The sequence below is a fragment of the Nomia melanderi genome, chromosome 4, assembly GCF_051020985.1.
Source record: "Nomia melanderi isolate GNS246 chromosome 4, iyNomMela1, whole genome shotgun sequence".
Lineage (NCBI taxonomy): Eukaryota > Metazoa > Arthropoda > Insecta > Hymenoptera > Halictidae > Nomia > Nomia melanderi.
This window is the reverse complement of record NC_135002.1, coordinates 9,765,365-9,787,780: the sequence shown is the minus strand read 5'-3', so window position 1 is coordinate 9,787,780 and position 22,416 is coordinate 9,765,365. Positions and strand designations below refer to the sequence as shown.

The 22,416-nt window shown below is 43.8% G+C and overlaps 2 protein-coding genes and 1 long non-coding RNA gene across 5 annotated transcripts in view; 2 read left to right on the top strand and 1 right to left on the bottom strand.

The window, feature by feature from the left end:
• The window catches only part of twin (CCR4-NOT transcription complex subunit 6-like twin), a 460,925-nt gene that overhangs the window by 54,891 nt on the left and 383,618 nt on the right, over positions 1 to 22,416 (top strand). The gene's annotated exons all lie outside the window — the stretch shown is intronic.
• LOC143174432 (uncharacterized) lies at positions 8,558 to 9,917 on the bottom strand. Its single transcript, XR_012998388.1, has 3 exons — positions 9,502 to 9,917; positions 9,174 to 9,420; positions 8,558 to 9,082 (listed from the first exon to the last, which is right to left on the bottom strand). It is a non-coding gene; the product is annotated as an uncharacterized LOC143174432 (long non-coding RNA).
• LOC116429609 (uncharacterized) lies at positions 10,079 to 20,677 on the top strand. Its single transcript, XM_031982728.2, has one exon. The coding sequence runs from the start codon at positions 10,492 to 10,494 to the stop codon at positions 12,421 to 12,423; it is 1,932 nt and encodes a 643-aa protein (XP_031838588.2). The 5' UTR covers positions 10,079 to 10,491; the 3' UTR covers positions 12,424 to 20,677.

The window sequence follows — 22,416 nt, the reverse complement described above, 5'->3', positions numbered from 1 at the left end:
TAGAGAAGAATCATTAGTTTATATGATATCTTAATTTTAGCAGTAGAAAATACTATATTGTTTCGGTGTAACCGAAATGGATCACCCTGTATATACATACAAATACACAAGAACTGCACACGCGTACACCGCAGTGTTGCGTGGTATATCGTCCTATTCGTAGGCTGCTGTGTTCCTCGTGATTCTCTCCTATATTCGATGACCTGCCTATATACCAGCCAGTCAGATGCGACGTCGTTTCATATCACGGTTTCCAACCTGGATATTGCTCCTAGAGCGACTGGAAAAAGCGTTAACCCTTTGCCGGCGGGAATCTTTTGAACTTCTAAAAACGATACCATAAAAACTTCAATTACGCATTGAAGTATTAAACATTGGAAAAGGATAATTGGGTAGCCTCGTCACTCGAATAATTACATTATTCATTTCCAGCTTTCCATAATTCTAGGCATCGAATTATTATTATTCTAGATATCGAAACTGTAAATCGCCATTGATGTTTCATAAATAATGTCGCAGTATCCCAAAGAAGAATTCAAAAACATCACCGAATCGTCGTTCGTAAAATGAAAGTTCCAAAGACATTTTAAAACAATTTTTGTGACCGAAACAGCGAAATATTATATCACACACTGCACAATCTCAAAAAATCAGCGATCGCCGCGCGATACCGGTTAAATCTCATTTTCATTGGCGATCCTGATATATGTTCCAATTCTTACAAACGATGGCGTGCGTTACGATGCCCGTTTAATCGCGCCGTTTCCAGCCGAACGCGTTTAAATTAACATTAACAGCAACTATTCAACGGCAAAGTAAAATTTGTGGCGTATTAGCGCGCCGCGATAACCGCTCGAATGAATTTTTCATCGTATCGAGTTTCCCGGTTATTAGTTTATGAATGCATCGATAAGGGGTTGACATGGTAATGGAAGAAAAACGATCATCACCGGTGTCCCCAAAAAATTGATGCTTTCCGTCACACGCGATAACGTCACGTCCGCCGCGAATTTGGTTAATAAATTCCTCCATAACGGATTAACGTGGTAATTTCCAGACACACACCTTCCCTCGTTTCACCCCCCTTCGACGGGTTAAATTGAATTCCGTCCGTATAATAAAAACGAAAGGCATGGGAACGGGGGTCAAAATGATCGGGGCGGATTTAAATTTAATCTATTACTCATAAATATGTCAATTGACTGTATGTACACGTGCATATGTACACGTATACGTATACTGTGTACACGCATATACATGTATTCTGTTGCAATTGTTCAACTTTCCGCGTTTGGCTTTCAAGCGATTTCTGGAAAAATTCATCAGCCGTGGCCATCCCAGAGTAATCCGTTCCCCGATAATATAGCCCCACCCCCCATCCCACCCCTCGCTATATATTCGGCGGGATCGTTGCTTTAAAACAGGCCGAATTTCACGGGTTGGTGATTTTATTTTTAAACTGAGGCCGCGGCATCGGGCGTGCACACAACTTATGATAGAATCGCTTTAACTTACGTTAAAAAAAGCACCCGTGGCGCCGATACCGGTGTCCAGCGACCGCTTGTCACAAGCGCGGTTTATTTATCTACGGGCGTTTTTAGAAAACCGCCGAACAATTTGTCATGTTATTGTTACACGGTTTTTTTCTCCTCTTTTTTTCGAAAGGAGTTACGCACGGTTCAGCGTTTTCAGATAGCAGATGTTTTTAATGTAGACAGATCGCTGTTTCGAATATTAATTTTGGCAAAATGCGAATATAATATTACGAAAGTTGTTATGTTAGAGGCTTTATTTATGTTTGTAGTAACTAGACCGAGAATGTTTATGTAAAGTTCGATTTTTAAGGGTAAGTTTGAAGAAAGTGGAATTAAATGAAATTTTCTGCTGCATGATTTTCGTAGGTTAATAGAAATTGAAATTGCGTTTGTATTGCGATAAACTTTGTTAAACTACATTTGAGTGTATTTTGGACATTTTGGTGCGAACATTCAAGCTCGGTAATAATGTGAAACTGTAATGAAACTTGATTATTGATATTACTGTGATTGGAAATCTTATAAATGTCTACTGTTCCTTTTCAAATGCAAATTGCTGCTAATTATTTTGTTTTTAAGTTATTTCGTTGCTCTGAATATTTATCGGTTTATATTCTTACTGTTGAATAGTTCTTTATTAATAGACATTAATGTTGAACCTTTCCACTATCTATCGTTTTGATGCACGATCCGTTATCGTAAAGGACATTGCTTTGTTACGCACAACCCAATTCGGATTGTACTACGAGATTAGTATGTTTGCAAAGCATTGATTGCGCTGGTCAACTCTCATTGGTCGTGGCATGAGGGCTATCGGAGCAATCGCGATAACATGGACCGATGTGCGCGTTACTGAAAGTTCAGCGGAATTAATGAAATTTGTTTATTACCGATACCGTATTTTATCAATTCCAACAATACTGAAATAATCATGCCTCGTTAACCTACATTATATTTCTTGTTTTGTCTTCCGTTTCTTTGTTGCATTAATCAACTGATCAATTCCCTGCATGAGTATTTTAATACTTTCTTACACAAAATAGAACGGCTATCGATCCACCCATAAACTATATAATTAAATTTAAAAAAATACCGGTGACCCAGAAATCTTTGAAATCATTCGATTTCTCCTGGCATCAATTTTTTCTATCTTTTTTCAATCTGTAACCTGATCCATTTAAGACACCTTTCTATAGACGTCTGAAATTAGAGGATCCATAAAGCGACCGTGCTGTATGCACTTCAAGAAATTCCCTAACTGAGATCAATATAAATTTCTAAAAAAGGAAAAGGAAGAAAGAAAAACGTTTGTAAAGTTTGAAATTTTTCTCCAGACGTTTCAAACGAGTCCGACATTTTAACGAGGCAGCAGCGCAACATCGCGCCTCGTTCCTACTTCCCCGTTGATCTCCCACGATCTTAATCGCAAATCGTTTTCGCATTATCAACCGGTACACTTAGAACAATTAATTAATGACTAATTACCCGGCATTCAGTCGTTCATTGTTTGCTAATGGACACAATTGTCTTTAGCTACCGGGACAATCGAACCCGACGACGGTGTCCGCGTTAACCCGATTCCAGCCCGCGCTCGCGCGTTCGCGGCCTGATCTCGAAACACCGGTGAAAGCTTTCTTTCGAATATTAGCCGATCCTCTTTCCTCGTGCGAGTCAACGTGATATACGAGACATTTTATCATCGGTAAACTTCATGCCAGAAACGAAAGCGGTTTGTCATTGTCGTGGCTCGCGCCGGTTTCCCGAGCGTTTCGACGTATCGCTTTCACCGTAAAATCACTCGTTTAGTCGTACTTATCGACCAAGATTTTCACAACGGTCACGGCGCACTTTCACGTAACACTTCGACGGTCTCTTTCCTCTTTCTCTCCCGCGCTTCTCTCTTTCTCTTTTAGTCACTTTTCTCTGCCCTCTTCATTTTTCTTTCTTTGGTTTCTCCATCTCTATCTACCTTTGAATTTCTCTTTACCACCCATTCGTCTTTTTTCTATTCCCAATTCGTTTCCTCTAATTTTCATTCTCTTTCTCCAACTTTCGTTTTCTCTGCCTCTCAATCACTTTTCTTTTCAATTTTTCCTCTCATTTTCTTTCTCTATCTTTCACTTCCTCTCTTTTTCTCTTGTTTCAACTCTGATTCTCCCTATCTAACTCTCATTCACTCCAAATTTTATTCCCTTTCTCTAACTCTCATTTTCTCTCTAACGTTGATTCTCTTCCTTCAACTATTATCCGCTCTCTAACTTTTCTCTTTCTTTAACTTTCATCCACTCTTCAATTCTTATATCCTTCAATTCTCATCTTTCTTTTCAATTTTAATTTTCTCCATCTAAATCTTATCCTCTTTCGCGCTCTCTCACTTGCTTTCCTCTTTCCAGTTCCCTCTCTTCCCCTCTTCACTCTCTCCTTCCACCGTTTCCGCTCGCCGCTTTTGATACGGAGTCATTTCTCTTTCACGAAAAAGCCGACGTATCGCGGTTTCGGAGGAGGGCCCGGGGGCCAACGCTGTCCGACGCGTGATTAGTTTTCTACACGGAGGATACCCGTTAGGAAAGTGTGTCAAGATGCCCGAACGGAGTTTCTCCGGTTCGCTCCGTTCCGGTCCGGCCGGCCGGTTTATAAAATTATGATAAATTTCGTTACGTTACGGATACATCCGGCGACAGCGGCGGAGGGACCCTAGAAAGCTCCTCTTCTGCAAGCGTGGAGCTTGACAGCGACGTCGGGTTTATCGCGCTTCATTAGTCTTCATGCCGCGTCGACGTTTATTCCGGTAGAATTCCACGAGGCGGTTTGACAGTCGTAAACTGCGCTCCGTGGAATGACTCAGCTGTAGGTAGGTACATACACCGGCCAGTCAATCAGTCACGCGACTAAAAGATGGCCCCGGCCGACTGCGAAATGTGTCTGCCGCACAATTAGGCCGCGGGAAGAGGAATAAAAATGAATCGGGCGAACGTCGAACGAGATTTCAGTCTTCCACAGCGATCGGCCCGTCTACGTACTAGGTGTTACGCGAATTTTTGGAGAAATCGTTGTTAACCCTTACTTTGGCGACTAGGTACCGTTTTGAAACATTTTTTTAGGCAACTGCGTTCTGTACTCGTGAAGATTGCCGAAATTGCCTTGGATCTCCATCTTTTTTTAGATTTCCACGTTTTTGTCTCGACAAATTTTGTATATATTGTGATATGTTACGAGTGATTATGAATTTTAATAACTTTCGGCAGACGGTTTTCGGTCTTGTAAAGTAGAAACTGAAGTTTTGCGTAATGGAAGACTTGTAAGGATCGTTAGACAATGTAATAACGTAATGTTTATTGTTCTGCATTATAGTCTATGGTAATTGGTCATTTTATTTCTGTTATACCGTAATTACTTTTCATATGTTGTATATAAATGTATGAATGAGTATTGAAAAATAGAATATACATTGTTTTTCTTGTAATTGGTAACTATGATAATTACAATGGAACTGAATACAGGGTTATTTTATGTTTGGTCCGCGGCACGATTGCAGACACAGATAGAAGCTACGATAGAATGGTCAATCAACAGCAGAGAGAAGAATGGTCATAAGTAGATCATCTAGATCCACAAGTCTCTTCCGCAAACCATATTTAGCCTAGCTGATTCCGAGCCTTAAATCTAGACCTGATCTGAGTCAAAAGTACCGTACACCCAGTTAATTGTCTAAGAACAATGATTGTCAGCGTTTCACGATAGAAACGACTGAACCATTATTTTAAGTTATAGCGAATAAAAAGCCGCCGGCGCATCCGTCCAAACCTAAAATGGCATCAGCCGGTGTTTTCTCGATGGTTAACGTATCATGAATTTATTAGAAGTAAATTTCTTTTCTAATATATTTTCAGTACTGGCAATTAAAGTAGAGTGTATACCACGAATTGATTTATTGTCTGAAGTATCATTCTCAGTGCCCACTACGGCATATTGAGATCTTCTCCATCGACTATTCGATTTCAACCATTTCTTAGACCATCCAATTATTACCCGTCACAAATAAGCAAGTGCATTTCACTGAAAAAACGAATTACCAAATTGACTAATAGCTGAAACACAAATAACGCAACGTTCGTATCCTCAAAACCGATGAAAACGCTTTTCAAGCTTTTAAAACAACTTCCACTTCCACAACAACCACTTTCGAATCGTTTAAGCCTGAGATTATAAATCAAACGTGAATGAAGAAATTAAAAAAAAAAAAACAAATTACTACTCGACCAATTGCTGGTTAAACATCAAATCGAACTCGTCACGTAACTTCAGGATTGCTGAAAAATGCTGCTGAAAGAATCTCAAACGATCATCGACAACCTTCATTTCCGCATCACGGAAAGCTGCAAATTATGATTCGAACTCCAACGTGCTCGCGACTCGGCGTCATTAGAGGAATGGTTTTCACGGGCAGCATAATAAGCTGTCATTAGCAAGTCAATGATACGCGGAGCGAATTCGCCGGATAATGGCGCCTTATTACATTCTTCGTGGAAAAAGAACCTTCTTACCATGACGGTTTCATTGTCGTTTGATTAATTCGTTGGAAGCGCGCGTCGCGATAACTAATTTATGTCTTATTTACGAGTCTTAATCAAACGTGCGCGCTAGGACGCGCATGAAATCGAAGCATAACGCCCGACCGATACGTATCGGGATCACTATCGTCGGGCAAAGATCTCACGTCCAGTACCGAAGCGAACGAATGTTTACCCGTGTTATCGCTAGGGTCGTGCCGCCGCGTTATCGTTTGCTACGATCGACGTGTACCGTTAGTGATTGTTATGGGATACTTTTTAGGTAATATACGGCGAGGAAGTCAGTCTCGCTCTTTTACGTCCCGCGTTCCCCGAACGCATTTAATCTTCTTAACGTTGTTTTCGCCCCACGGCCACTAGCGCGACCGTAAGACAGCAAATAAATACTTATGCTCGGGAGTTATTAAATCAATCCACCCGGTGAAAAGAAAAAAAAAAAACATTAATTTTACACTCGGCGTATGTCCCGTGCGTGTTCCGTCTATCCCTCTATCTAAATGAGATCACATCTAGATATCTTTGATGTTTATAGCCGGCATGAAAAAGTTTTAAAGTGTATTAAACTTTCTCGAAAAAGCGAACAAAACGCGCACGCGCGCAGCGAAAAATCGCCGCTGGAACTCGGCTCGGCTCGAACGCCTTTCTTCTATATATGTATATATAAATATAAACATAAGTATATATAAAACAATATTCTAGCATTTCCAAAGTGCTCGTATATTTTATGTATTAGGCGTTAATATCGCCGGTATTAATTGAATATAATTAGCCTCACTTTGGGTTTTGCCAACACGAGTGCGTACAGTCTGCTGCGAAAGTCTCCTTGCACCGGATTTAATTGCCCGCGAAAGGAAAAATGTTATTTTCGAATGTCTAGCGGCTGATTTTCATTTATTTTTCTTTACACGTCGAACGACAGGGTCGAATCGGAAATCACGGAATTCATTACACGCTCGACGGGGGCTCAGCGAAACTCGGCAAATTCATTGTTACAATTTCAGAACTTCGTTTCCCTTCGATTCGCGCAATTAATTTCACCCGTGAGAAAAAAAGGGAACTTCTACGCGTACCCCGACGCTCGGATATCCATTTCTGTCATCGCTGACTATCGCGGAATTCGAGTAAAATAGAAATTCCATCTCGTCGTTAACAGCTCCAATATTTTCCAAACAATATAGGAAGGAACGACATCGTTCGAAAAGTTTCGATTTTATTTCTTCCCGAAGATTTTTACGGTCTATAAATACGTGGTACTGCGGAGTTTATTCATGAGGCTCGTTCACAGGGGACACGTGAACTCCGCCGGATCCTGTGATCCTGGTTCCAACGCGAGTCGACAGGATCCACTGTTCTCTGGCAGGTTTGATAATGGTGGAGCGAACGAAAGTAGAGATCGAACGCCGCGTGTTTCAGCGTGTATGGGCCTTAAGTTTCGAGTTAAAGCTTAGGTTTAACCTACTACCTAATCACTTCATATACAACACTCAATTAATACCTAAGATTGAACCCTTTGCACTCGAGAAGCGACTAACAGTTGCCACTTGCTTTGATACAGCAAAATTACAAAGCGTGATGTTTCATTTAATTTTTGTCTAACGCATCAATCCGTGAAATATTGAAATAAAATAGCTTTGCTCAGTTAGTTTCTAATCTACTGGTAAGTTTCAAACAGTGTCTAACAGTGTCCCGAAAAGCTTTTTAATGCAGACGGTTAACTCAAAGATTCAGGTGAATACAAGGCAAATTTAAAGAAAGCACCTTTACAGAAAATTGGTACGTGTTCCCGTATTACTTCAGTCAAAACGTTCTTTTCAACAATACCACCTATCACATGTTTGGAACGTAACGTGTTGGAACAGATCGAAACGCAACAAATGAACATCTATATCTAATGGTCCACAAGAATCTTTGCTTGAACTGATACACATTACGTGTCCGAACGGATGGTATAAACGCGCCTTTACTCCGCTCCAGATGAGACGTTCCGGAGAGTAGGTGGGTCGTGTGCGAGGGTTCAACCCAGGGCGGTAGCGTGCCTCGGGCGATTGATGACTTGTGACCCACTTTTAAAGGCTTGTGGCCTAGATGCGAGGGTGCCGTGGCCCGATCTAAGATATCAGGCTTCCTTCCCCCTTCTCCCGCGTTGCTCTTCGCCCACGGACACCCGTCCCGTGCTTCCCTTTTCTTTTCCCCTCCACCCGTTCTTTTACTCTTTCTCGTCTCGTCCTCGAGCCATCTACTTACTTTACTCCTCGTACATGACGGCTCTCCGGACGTGGATCGCCAGGACGTAACTCGTGTCTCCGTACAACGCTCACACCCTTTTCTTTTTCGAAATTTCGATGGTCTTTTATGCAGTCTCCCCTGTGTTCAAGGTGGCGAATTTAAATCTTGGAAAAGTTCTTAGGAAAGGATCTGGTGTTCTGTGGATTTGACGAGGATGTTTTTTTTTAAAGGTTTAAAGGTTTCGAGGGTTTGTTGGTGCAATTTGCGATCCTGAACGATTTTGTTGTATGGTATAAGATTATTTTTAGGAGTGTTCTGTGCGAGAGAGGTTTGATGAGAATGGTTTCAATTTGAATTTTACTTTAATGAGTTCTGTTCCAGTGTTTTGTATGAAATATTGTACTTTCTGTGGAAATTCTCCTCGAAGGTTTTCATCCGTTTGTTATGGAGGATTTAGTTACGAGATTTTATAATATTCACACTTTCAAATGGAATTTACATGTTAATGGGCGCAGCGTAGAATTGTATTTACGAAATTGCACATATGAAGGATATCATTGTTCTGTATCGACTCGCTGTTTTCTGGCCGTTTGAATCTCATGCTAGGTTCTCGCCATCAATCCTTGTAAATTAGGTTACGCAACAATTACATAACATCGACAATTGCTGTGTCCTTAATAACTACCTTAACTGACCATGTAACTTGCTATTACGATCAACAAGAAGAAATTTATTTGTGTCAGTTCCTGCCTGAAAAACAACGGAAAAATACCTGTTTTATTGGCATTGCAATTACACAGTCATTGGTTTGACAAACAAAAATCAATTGTGTAAACAATACCTGTTACATATTCATTTAAATAAAACAAAAAAATAAGTAAGCAGTGACTGAGATTGTACTTATAAATACATCCAGACAAATGATGTTATTGGAAATTATATAGTTAGATCTATTTCAATAGACATCAGCTCCGTTTGTCATTTGAAATATTTATTCAATGCTTAAATCTCAATCCTGATATCAAACCCAATTGAACTTTCGTATTTTTAAACTGTATGGTCCATTTTGAGATTGTTTTCGTTTAGACCTATATAAACCCACAGACTTTTTCCGCAAACCATATTCATTCGAAACATATTACATTTACCAAAACTAAAACGGTACTTACAACACCTTCAAATCAATTATTCGATGTCGAAGTCACTCGCAGGTATCCTCGTCTTTCCAAAAAAATACGGAACACTCAGAGCAATTCGTTCGGATTCAAGCACCCCCAGCAGCATCACTTTCATTTTCCAAAATACAGAATCCTCAGACCCAAGCAAACCTCCGGAGTTACTCGGTGCCCCATCCCGTTCTTCCTAATTTTATTCATTCCCACTTTCCGGCGACGAGTATGCTCACATAGAGTACACACATGCGAAGATCCTCCCACTGTTATCCTGGCGGCGCGTCAGCTTTCTTCGACGCCCGGCTAACTGTGACAGGATCGTCCACCGGAAGGAACCGACGTTACGTGTGTGTACAAGCATAAAGTTTCGTTGAAGCTCACCACACAGCCAGAGAGGGAGACAGAGCCACATTGTAAAGAAAGGCGGCGGTGGGAGCGAACGGTGCGCTGAGAGAACGAGCGAAAGAGGGACGAAGAGGGAGCGAGTGAGGTAGTCAGAGGCAACGTGTGTATCGGCATCGAGCGTGGTGGGTAGCGGCGGCGGTGGCGACGGTGGAAGTGGTAGCTCGCCGCGTCGGGCTAGTGGGGGTTGGCTCGCGTCGCAGAACGAGGCGAAGTACGGTGTAGGCGCGCTCACCGGATCCAGCTTCAGTGTCGTTCCGGCTGCGGCTTCGTACGGTTAGCTACACACCTCCGTCGAGTCGTCGCGTCATCGCAGGTAGCCTATCCTGCCCGTAGAGCGCACGGTTGTCGGTTATGATAGCCAGTGTACCACTGATCCCCTTCAGTTCAGTGCCGGACCGCTTAAACCCCGTGAACGATGGGCTAGACCCCGGTGCGCGTTGATGAGATTTAGAAAAACAAGTTGCTCCGAGTTAATGTGTCAGTGTGTCGTAATGTATCCGGGCAGTTAATTGGAGACACGAGTGTGATCGAAGTAACTCGGGGGAGAGATAGCGAACCGTGTAGAGACATCGGTGATATAAGATGAGCCCAGCCTCACAGGGCGGCGTAGAGGTGGAGCGTTACATAGGTAGCTGTCTGATATCGTCAAACCTGAGATCAGCGTCCCACAAGCCGATCATAGGCAAGAAGGATCCGTTAGTTCGAGGAAAGTCTCGTGGCTGTTACCCTGGTCAGAGTTTCCCTAGTGAGCAGAGGGTGCAGTATGGTCCTGGTGGTTGGGCCGGTGCCCCCTTGATATCCATGACGTCCAGCCCTAGAAGATGTAACCAGAGATCCTCGCCATCCCTTTGTCAGCAGCAGCAACAGCAGACCCAACAGCAGCAGCAGCAACAGCAGCAGCAGCAGCAGCAGCAGCAGCAGCAAATCTGCGATCAGCAAGTGTCGACACACCTGTCCAAGAATCCGCTCTCGAGGCTGGCGATCCACACACAGGGAGCGCCGCTAATCTTGACCGGTCGGTTTCACAATCGAGGCAAGCCGCAGAACAACACCGGGACCGCCGCGAATGGCATTGGCAACCCGGTGTGCAGCGCCGCGCCGGTTAGTAGTTACGTTCACAACAATGGGAACGCCGGCACGGGCGGCACGATGAACGCGTCGAGGTGTCTATCGCGGACCCAGCGAGCTGAGCTGCCTAAAAAACAGCAGCAGCAGCAGCAGGCTAGTCCGAAGCCAGAGTGTCCGAGCAAGGATGCCACCAACGGGACCAACAGCATCGCGAACATCGACTCGCTGAGCATCGCCAGCGACGAGAGCTCGGGCTCGAACAACTCGGAGAACAGTCTGCCGCGGATAATCAAGCCCCGCAAGCGTAGAAAGAAAGACAGGAAGCCGACGACCGGCGTGAACGTGGCTGTCGGAGACGCGAAGCACGAGGATCAGCAACAAACCAGCGCGACGGTGGAGTCAAGCGTGCCTGTGAACCCTTTGAAACCGTACGGAACCGGCTGCTACGAGACACCGTCTCAGCTCAGGAATCACAGAAGGCCACCGTTGAGCAGGGAAAGTAGCGGCGGCGGATACGGTGGATGCAGAGCAGCAGCGCAGGTAGCGGGCATGTCAGCGCAGGAGATCGGCGACGCGCGACATAGGTACGCACACCGGCACGTGGAAGTGAAAGTGCTCGACGACAACAGAAACGTCGTCGTGCCGGTGCAAATTCGAACGGTACCGAAAGGGTACAGGCAGGCGGCGGCGGCCGGCCACCACCACGTGGCCGTGCCGCGGTACCTGCACGAGTATGGCCTGGTGGGCTGCGAGGACGGTATCAAGGACGGGTTGAACTCCTCGTGTCAGTGCAGGTACTGCGACCCGTCCGGGCTGATCTGGGACGTAGATCAGAACTGTTACCCGCCATCGTTCTTCGCGCGCCCGGAGTTCTGTTCCAATCATTTCTCGCACATGTCGTTGTACCTCTCCCGGCCAGGATTGAACTGTCAGGGACACGCCGCGGAGAAGCTGTTGAACGATCATCTGGCGCATCATCACGAAAGAGATCCGGTCACCGGATCTGGTGTCGTGCTGAGACGCAGCTGGAGCGACCCATCGAGCTACTTCAGCGAGGAGATCGCCGCGCCCAGCAAAGACGTCGGTGTGATCGGTGACAGGGGACAGAGTGAGAGTGGCAAGCGTCGAACGCTATGGCGCGGCGACTCGATCGGCATACCCACGAACGGCGTCGTCGGGTCACCCGGCGGGCCGGTGGTTAACGGCGCCGTGGCATCCCCTAAAGGTTTGGAAGTCTCCACCGAAATCATCACGTCACCCAATGGCCACCGGGATCTAGAGATCAAGTTCTATTCGGCGTCGCCGAACGCGCCGGCGCCTGAGGAGGACAAGATCATCTTCGCCGAGGAGCTGGACGAGGACGAAGAGGACTTCAGCGACATTTGGAGTTACCACGAGTCCAAGCTGCAGCAGGACTTCCGTACACTGCTACAAGCGGAGGAGTGAAACGGATTATTCTTCTCTGTACGGTCATCGTCGAGACGGAAACCGGAGTAGTTCCGTGCACACTCTTCCCCCGTTTTATTTTCTTTCCCTCCATTCGTGGTTGTTGGTGTGCTCGCCGCCCGGCCCGGATGAATCTTGGATCGCGCGTGCGACGAAGAATGGAGTGCGAGGATTGGTTCGCGACGGACGGAATTCCTCTCGTGGACCCGCATCGTCCGAAATTTCGCGCGCGGGTTCTGGTATAGTCGACGGTAAACGGGCTGGGGGCTTGTTGGAGGTTTTGTGGCGAGCGGGAGCGTGTTTGAATGTTTGAAATGTTACACCTTCTCTTGGCAATCTTTGCACGAGAAGTTGATTTTTCGTTATCGTTGAAGTTTAAGGTTATATGGATTTTATGGAGAAATTCTTATGTGAAGAGCAGATTTCAAGTTTACATTTTTATCATTGTGTGTCGAGAGTTTGAAGTAATACAGAATTCTTTTCTCGCATCGATAAAAAGAAAAAGAACTATTTTACTCTTGTCACGATATTTTAGAGCTGCAAGCGGAAAATCCACTTTCGACGTTCTTCAAACAACGTCAGCGCGAAATTTACCGGCGACGTTATATTATCCGAAAGAAAATGTCTACTTTAAATTTAGCGCAAGGTCGCTCCCGATCGCGTCACCGTTTCATTAATTAACGATGTTCTTTTACCGTTGACTATGTCTCTGAAAACTTGTCTCAGCGCACGACGCCCACGTCGCGGTCCCCGACGATCGACGAGTGTAGCCGGCGGTAACGAGCGAGGAGACTACGTGTCGAACGATTCTTCCTCCTAACGGTGTACGTTGTATACAGACACTATACGTGACGTGCGTGCACGCGTCGGAGCAGCTTCTGGAGGATCGTGCCTGGACGGTTGCAAAGTGCGACGGCGGTTGTTCGTTTGTCGGCGACACCGTTCTCGATCGAATCGATTTCGACGAAGCCAGTGCATTAAGGGGTGCGTCAATGGGCCTCCATCATCGTCGGAGCAAATATAGTGGCTTTCCCGAGGCACGAACGGCTTCTTAAGCCTCTCCGGCCGACTGCGAATCTGGGTTGACCGTTACCGCTCGGGATTTTCGTGAATTGAAACTCGCTCGATTCCTCGTTTTCATATTTCACCGCACCGGAGAAATTTCTAGAAGGGGACTATATTTGTTCCAACGAGAATGAACGCAGCCGCGTGTGCAGTTTCTCGGTGCACGGTTGGGTGTTATTCGGGACATCTTATAGTTAACCCTTTGCTTCATGATTCGTTCAAGTTTGCGAGAACTGCTTTATCGTTGACCCTTTGCTGACGAGAATTCCGGGAAACGCATTACGAATGTTTTGCTTGTGGAAGTAAATTATATATCGAAGTGTTGGATGATGCTAGGTGAGAATGAAAGCGAATGCTGGCCTTGTCATATGAATAGACGGTTCATTTGTTCATTGAAATTCGGAGTACGTGACCTTTTTTATCGTTCATCAGAGGGTTAATCACCAGTAGATAATAAAAGAGATGATAAAAGTTCATTTGTCGCGGAAGTTGAATGTTCATTGGAAAGCACTTTCCTCCGATCGATGTGATATATTTATTAAATTGAACGGAACAGTTGCATCGCGGGTCCAGCTTGATAAACATTGTGAGGCAAGGGGTGGCGAGATCGCGAATAAAAACCGTATTGTTCGGAGAGCAACGAATAATCGTTTAGTCGGATAAGATTATTCGTTGCCCGGGAATTGACTCCTTGAGGGATTTCCTCCCGGTACGGAGGAAAGCTCACCGAGAGCTCCGGGTAATTGATGATTGCACGTCCGATCGACGCGAAACATTTGCAACGAGATAAGGCGTCTTTTACACGGCGCTGACCACCGTCGACGAGACAAATAGAGACGCGACTGTTTAAATCGTAATAATCGATGGAATCGTCCAGCGATCGTCAGGAGAGCTCGTATTTCATGTCTACGCGTTTTCTCCCTTCCTAACCGCAGTCACGCGATGCCCGCGGCCGCACTACTCGCACAGCGATTCATTGTTTTCCCATCGTCCGCCACCGCTACGTGCTTATTTCCTTCGAGTTCGGTTTTTCCGTCGCCGAGGCTCGAAACAGTATTTCGCTCGCATGCGCCTCGAACATTACTTTCTCCTTTTTCTGTCACCGCCTTGTATTTCTCCAGCGATTTTCGAAGAAATACGCGAAACGTTCGTTCGACCAGTATCAATTACATTAACCTAATTTTCTCTTGGACATTCGAGATTTCTTGTTTTATTCGAACTTCACTTTTGTCGGTTTTCTTATTTGAGAAAGAGCAGAAGAATCTCGTTTGGAATATCTAATAAGTTATGATTGAACTGCGCGTTTTCCTCATTTATATCGTCCTCGTTTGATCCGCTGGAATTCGATACTCCAATTTAACTAAGTTTCACAGAGATTAACGTGATTCCTGCCTTTAGCAACACGCAACGAGATCCTTGATGAACTAGAGAAGTTCGTTTTGAATTTCAATTTTTGTAAATCGGCCAGCGAATATCTTTATTAACAAACCTAACGATCATACTTCGCGACGAATTCGTAGCACCGAGCATTTGTGCGCGTTTTTCAATATTCTCGATGTTTACATATTTTCTCGTGTCGTTTTTATGTTCGTTTAACGGTTGGAAACACTGAGTCTGTGTTTTGACGCATGAGAGCGCGCCGGTTTGCCATGTTTTACGAAAACTGAGCGTAATAAGGCGTAGCGGGGGACTTATCGAGACTGATTCGCCCGTGTGCGCGGCGTAGCTGCGCTCGACTTTAGTCAAAGGGCACCGCCGCGGATTTCTGTAAACCTACCGAGGGAAACGAGGAACACACAGGGAAATGAGTCGATCGATCACAAAACTCTGCGGGGAGCAGCAGCCGTTCCAGCGTCCGTGATAGGCCGACTTGTTCGTCACTAGAAATATTTGCGTGCGACAATTACGACGTGCATACGTGTTTCTTTCTTTTCTTCTTTTCTTGCTCTTCTTCGCTAACGTCTCTGCGTGCGCGACACGGACATACACGAGGATTTCGCGTTGATAGAGGAATAATGAGGATTTACCCCTTGCACTGTGATTTCTTTCAGAACTGCGGGCGTCAGAAGTATGACATTGTTTATAATTAATTGGCAAAAGGATAGGATTATTTTATTGTTCGTAGTTCATTGAAAAGAGGATAAAATTATTTTACTATTCGTATATTCTTCATTGGAAAACAAACAAAATTCCACGGTCATACTGTATCTACTTTTGCTTCTAAACGCTGCAATTGGCAATAGAAAATTACCATTTAATTTGATCTAGAAGGGATTACGCGATATTCCTATTTGTTGAAGTCTGTTTGAAATCTTCGCCACGAGTTTGACACGATATTGTAGGGCAAGGGGTTAACAACACGTGCGCAACGTATTTAATATACATACACACGCGTAAAAATACATCTTGTGCGTCACGGACGAGGCGTGAGGTTCACCTAACGTATAATTGGATTTTGGGTGTTAGGGATTAATGGAGAAGTGTTTTTTGTCCTTTTTTTAGTTGAATGGGTGTAACGTAAGTGGGCAGATCTTTTGGGGTTGTTTGTGCAGGGAAGTTTAAGGTGGGTTTAAAGGGTTTGAAGCTTATTAGGGGATGATTGATGAAACTTCGGTGGATAGTGATCGTATAGAAATATTTGTTACAGATTTTGTTTGTCGGTTATCGTTTACATTGAAGGGATGAAAATAGTTTAGGAAGTTGAGTGAGCAGCTTGTGCGGTTGAATATTTCGGGAATTACGGGAGCTGCGGAATATTCGAAGAATTTTCGTAAAGCATTGTAGAACGGAAGTTCACTGCTTTTTAATTGGACTCGTTTGAACACTGCCTTTCGCAGATAATAAAAACAAAATTTAATTACAATAATCTTTTTTATAATACAAGAATGAAAAATTCCCATTTACGACAGTGAACATGTTAACCGCTTAACAAAGAAATTTTCTTGTTGTGTAATTCTATTCACGAACTTTGAGTCAAATTAGTATTGCCCCCATTCGATTACCAAAACATAAACTGGCCATCATTTAATTCCTTAAAACAAAATCTTTCCGTTTGATTAAGTAAATTCATTAAATGAATCTTTGCACTCGACAATATTGTTCACCATAAATATTCATTACTTCCTGATGAAATATCCATATTTTTTGTAATTAACCTGAAGAAAATTTGTGCATAAATGCAAATGCAAAATTGACTCTTGAATTAAAAATTGCATAATTATACCTTGTTAAAATCGAATGCAACGTGTTAATAGCGAAAATAGTGCAACACATTCGAAGTACAGACCCAAAGTCGACCGATCGAATTTTGACTCGCTGTTCCAACAGAAATAAAACCGGAAACCGTATTTGGCAAAAGTGCAATGGGAAGAATATCCGAGCAAGCAGCGCTGTTCGCTCTCGTAAACACCAATTGACTCGCTCCGCGCGATAGTGGTGAAAATTCTAACTGCCGTGGTTTCTTGAAAATCCCACTTAAATGTCTCCGGCGAGGCGCACTTGATTTACTCCGCCCACTTCTCTAAAGTGTTCTCGCGCCGCGTTAATCGACCCGTCTCCCGTCGTTTGTTCGTTTCCTGCGACGAAACGACGTGATCACTTCGCAAAGAAAAAATATAATAATGTTTCCCACGATTTCCAATTCATCTCTACGAGAGAAATATTTAATAGGTCGACAAGATTTCGTTGTACACGCTAATTGTTCGAGCACGGTTTTTCGACGTGGCAATGGTGTTTTATCGTTTCGCAAAATTTCCGATATTTTTTTTCGCAAACATAATGAATTTACGCAGAATCTGTTCTCTCGTGGCCCGCTTGCACCGGGGATATTTATACTGTTGAGCGCTGGATGGATATATTTATTTTCGGCGTTCCGTTAAATGCCGGTATTTTGTGCTATACATTATTGTGGATTATTTTATTCTGTACTCTGCCTCTGTTCCCCCGAGTGAAACGGCTGCTTTAACTGCCACGCAATGGCAGCTGGAAGGCTAATTTCATATATGATTTTCGGATTGATACTCATTAGCTCGTACATTCCTGGTTATATTATTTTGAGAACTACCAGAATCATTTCCTCTGGTTTTGTATTATGTAACTTTACTTCGCATCTGTGTAAAAAAGAAATTCACTTTAAAAATCCTTGCTTCCCAAAGTTCTGTAATTTAAGTTGAAGGATCGATTACCAGTATTTATATTATCAAAAATTAATCATCAATGTAATGCATTCGCATCACATTTCAATTAATTTGAACCAAACAATATCCTCATTTATTACATTCAGTCTAAAAGCCGTCAGCTTGAACATCGGATGCAATAAAAAAAATTAGTTCGATCGAGGAACCACTGGCACGACGATTCTTTTCACCATACAAACAATAACCAACCAAGCGAAAATCTCTGAGTACCCAAAAATCTCTCGCACCGAGCCAAAATGATTGACAAACGATACAAGATTGTTTGAAACACGAGTTCAACCAAAAGCCTCGTCCGCGTTCCATGTCCTCTCTCGCTTAGAGCGTAAGGCCTAGATTGTAAGGCGATCTACTTAGATTACCAACACACATGAACACGAAACGTGCAAGCAAACACACACACACACACACATATATACATACGCACGCACACACCGTTGTCTATATGTGTATAGAATGTGAAAGAGGCGCGTGTCGAACGGTCCGCCTTTTATTTACCATTAGTCCGTTAGGGATTAAAACTGCGAAGGAAAGAGAACTGCGCGGTGATCATCGACCGAGAGCGAGAAAGTACATACATACGCGCACGAGCGTGCGATGTTTAACGTAACGAACCCACACACGCGTATGCGAGAAGGATAATCGAGCCGCGAGCGATCACCGAACCCGTTTTAATTAGACTTTAAGGGCGCCTCGCGACGATGCGAACGGACGAGACGCAAAGATCACCACCGCGAGTGAAGGATCGCACAGGAGCAATATTTATCTGTTGCCGGCTGGCGCGCGTCGCCGCCACGCAGCAAGTTTTATTGCTAAGTAGCAACAGACAAATATTGACGTCGACACTTGTTAAAGCAGCATGTGCCGCGTATGAGATACGCGGAGGCCTGTTGTTGTTGCTGCTGCTGCTTTAATAACGCATCCGCCTGGCATTCTTCGAGCGTGTTCGAGCGAGCCGCGCGATTCTAAACCGCGTTCACTCTCGTTTCACCGTTCAACCCCCTCGTTCACCGTTCAGTTTCTCTCTCTCTCTCTCTCGTTTCCTCTTCCCTCTGTCCCTTGTTTCTCCATCGAGTTTTCGATTGATTCGCGTCGATGTTCTGCAGCGTTCCGACTATACATCTCTTTTCCTTCCCTTCGCGGCGGGCCGCCATTGCAAATCGATCGGCCGCGTTCGCCGAGGAATGAAGACGGTTTTCGATCTTCGTTTCTCGAGGGAAACGGTCCTCGCTCGAGAAGAACGCGGCTGGTTTCGCTTTTAACCCTTCGCGGTCCGAAGAGCTGTTCTTGGTTTTTCCGTCTGCGAGTTGTTCAACGCGACTGTTTCGACGACTCTGCTGCGCTCCTGCGGTCTTTTTCGACCTGATTACGCTTCCGTTTCTGTAACATCGTTCCTTTAATATCTCCTCCCCGATTTTATAACGTTCGTATTTTGCCGGAGGTTCCTGCGAGTTCGAGGAAACTACGGGGAAATAGTTACCACCGTTTGTTCCTATTTTGTTCGATGGCGTTTCGAGTGTCTTGGTAAACCGTGGAGCGTAGCGGGGTTAATTTATTCGAGGAGCGTTGAGATTGTGTTTATATCTGATGCAACCGCAATATATTGATATTTGTCGCGAAGTATTCCGATATACTTGAAATCGAATCGAGTGTCGAATTTACTTCGGCGAAGGATCGTGAAGGGTTAATCTTCGGCAACGTTATAATTTATTTCGACCGATGATACGCACTTTGCGTCTCGTTGAACGTTCGAGAGAATCGCGCGAGCCGCGGGAATGGTCACGCGTACACCTACGAACTCGTTAAGTTCTTCTCGCGTGACGAGATTTCTTTTCTTCTCTCTCTTTTTTTTTCTTTTCGTTTCTCATCGAACACTCGCTTCTTTTTGTTCGGCGATCGCGGTCGTTTCGCTCTCTCTTTTCTCCCTTTCTCTCTCTCTCCCTCTCTCTCTCTCTCTCTCTCTCTCTCTCTCTCTCTCTCTCTCTTTCTTTCTCTCTCTCTTTCTTTCTTTCTCTCTCTCTCTCTCTCTCTCTCTCTCTCTCTCTCTCTCTCTCACCCCGCTGTACATCTGATCTCCGAAGAGGAACTAGCGACAGGGAAAGAGAGGGAGAGAGAAAAATGAAAGAATGGAATGAACTGCTCGGAGATCGGTTCCGTTAAGCGATTTCGATATACATACATATACATACACACACATATATATAAATATATATACATACTCTTTTTCTACGTTTTCGTTCCGACGAAATTCGGCCGACTTGCGCTCTTCTCCTTCTCCTTTTCTCGCCTGTAATTTATTTAAAAACAAAAAACGCATCGTCATCCGAGACGGTACAATGTATTGTGATAACGCAACGATGATTAAAATGAAAAAAAAAACACACAAACAAACACTTTTGACTCCGCTTACGTGTCGTCCAGACTGATCAACACCGATCTACCAACGTCGCTTTAGCGCTGTACCGCACTGTCTCAAGTAACAGTGTTCCGAAGAAACAAAAAAGTAAAAACGAGCAAAAAAAAATAAGAAAAAATACAATAAAAATTGTCTTTAATTTAATCCCGATGCGTTTCGTTGCACCCTAACGAAATCCTTCTACACGTTGACCGCCGTACAGACTCGTCGCCGGAATTTAGAAACATGTCTTTACAGTAATTTGTTCCATGAACCGAATTTCGTTTTATTCCTTAGCACCTTTTTTTGTTTCGCTTAACTGTCAACGAGTCAATCCTTCGCGTATGCAACCGAGAATTTGTTATATTTCTCAAAATTCGTTACATTCACCTGGAAATTGGAAAAACCCGTTCTGCATATTCGGTTCTCGAATGCTCACATTTATATCTGATAAATAAAAAATTTCTTCATATTTCCGCAAATACAAAACAAAAATATCTAGCAATACTAAATGTTATAAATACTAGTATCATAACACCGTTTACGTTACAAACATCTTAATATTGGAGCTCCGTCCAGTCGCAAATAATTCGGTTGTCCGCGTGAGGGTTAACAACCTTTGACCGACCGCGAGGCCGCGGCAGGTTAATTAAATCGTCGTCGGAGGGGAAACAAGTCGAAGTGAAACTTCTCGTTTGGATCCCGAGGAAGCGAGTCTGATTTTTCCTGCGGGGGTAATAATATTTCTTGTTTTTCCGCGGACGGAAGGCTTCGTTCGCTTAACCCTTTGAGTCCTGAGTACTCTCAGTCGAAACGTTCCGTGTGAACGGAATACTCTTTCCAGTTATCTCGCCGTCTGAGGACTCTGTTAGCTTGCGCAAGGCGTAACCAAGTTTTAATTTTAATTCTTCGCATTCATCAAATTGAATTATTAATATTTTATTATTATTGTCATCATCGTTATTAATACTATTATTATTAATATTTTATTCCTTGAAAACAAGGGTATAATACGCAAGTAACTGAAAAACATATCTATGTGCGTGCACAGTTTACAGCGATGGCTTTCGCCAGGCGCATACATGCATCCATAGCACTCAAAGCGTTAATCAACGCGCGATTTCCTGTGTTTCGCGGGTGAGGTGGGACAGCTTGGAAATGTATATTTCAATTTATCTTTTCATTCGGCTTAGCAATAATCACGGCTCGGCGTTTCGCGTATCCTATCATCAGCACGTCGCGCACAGGGAACAGAGCGACGCGCGGCGGATCGCTGTAAACGTTACCCCCATGATTTCATTTCAGATGAACGACGGATTCCATCAGCGCCGGGCTACCAGGGAATTGGCCTTCGCGGAATGCTCCTTCCTTTTGCTCACATTGGAGCCGCTGCATAAAGTCAAGTTGATTGATCTCGTTTAACACTGGCAACCTTCGAGCTGTGTCACCGCCTCGAACACTTTTACTTTTTTAGTTTTTGAAAAGAGATTCGTTGGATAGTTCGAGAAAGAATTGAGCAAATTCGTGATTTTACCATACTTTAACCCCGTACATTATGTTACTTTTATAACTGCGTTCAACAGAATTATTTCATTGTCCAAAATTCATTAGAAAAAGAGAAAACTCCGCACTCATTCTATGTCTACGTTCACTCTGAGGTACCATAATTAACGACGAAAAAGGAATATTTCATTTAGACTTAAAAGAATTAAGTCACGGTTATATTTGTTAAATTCTATTTGAGATCTGTGTCACGAGTTTTACGTGATATTGTAGGGCAACGGGTTAATGAATGAAAGTTTGCTTATAACTTTGTGGTGGTAGTTCGGTAAACTATGAGGGAGAGTTGAAGAATTATTCTACTTTCACGTGTGTCTGGCGATGTAAAAGTGTCCAAGTACTGATGCACAGTTGCAGAATGCCCTTTTTTTGTACTGTGGATGGATCTTGCATCGTGCGCATTGTTGAAACAAAGTAATGTAGCTTCTTACTAGCAAAATACCGGTTTGTTGGCATGCGAACCTCTGTTTATTGCCTTTATGCCTCCGTTTACTATTGTGCCGCGTTTTTGCCCTTTAACCCGCGAAAAGCGGGCGGTTTTCACGAAATACGGGGTAGATTTCGCTCTTTTACGTCTTTCCGAATATGATGTACACAATGTTATACGGTTTTCATGCTTTCGGAGATGTAGGGAACATTTTTCTTGTTTCCCTTCTTTTACGGTAGAACAGGAGGTTTTTGAGCACTGTGGCATTGCCAACGTTGTAGCAAGATTTCCAGAGTACTGGAACGTGATCTTTGGTTCTAATGCGCAAATGTTCAATTTGGATGGTCTCCAGT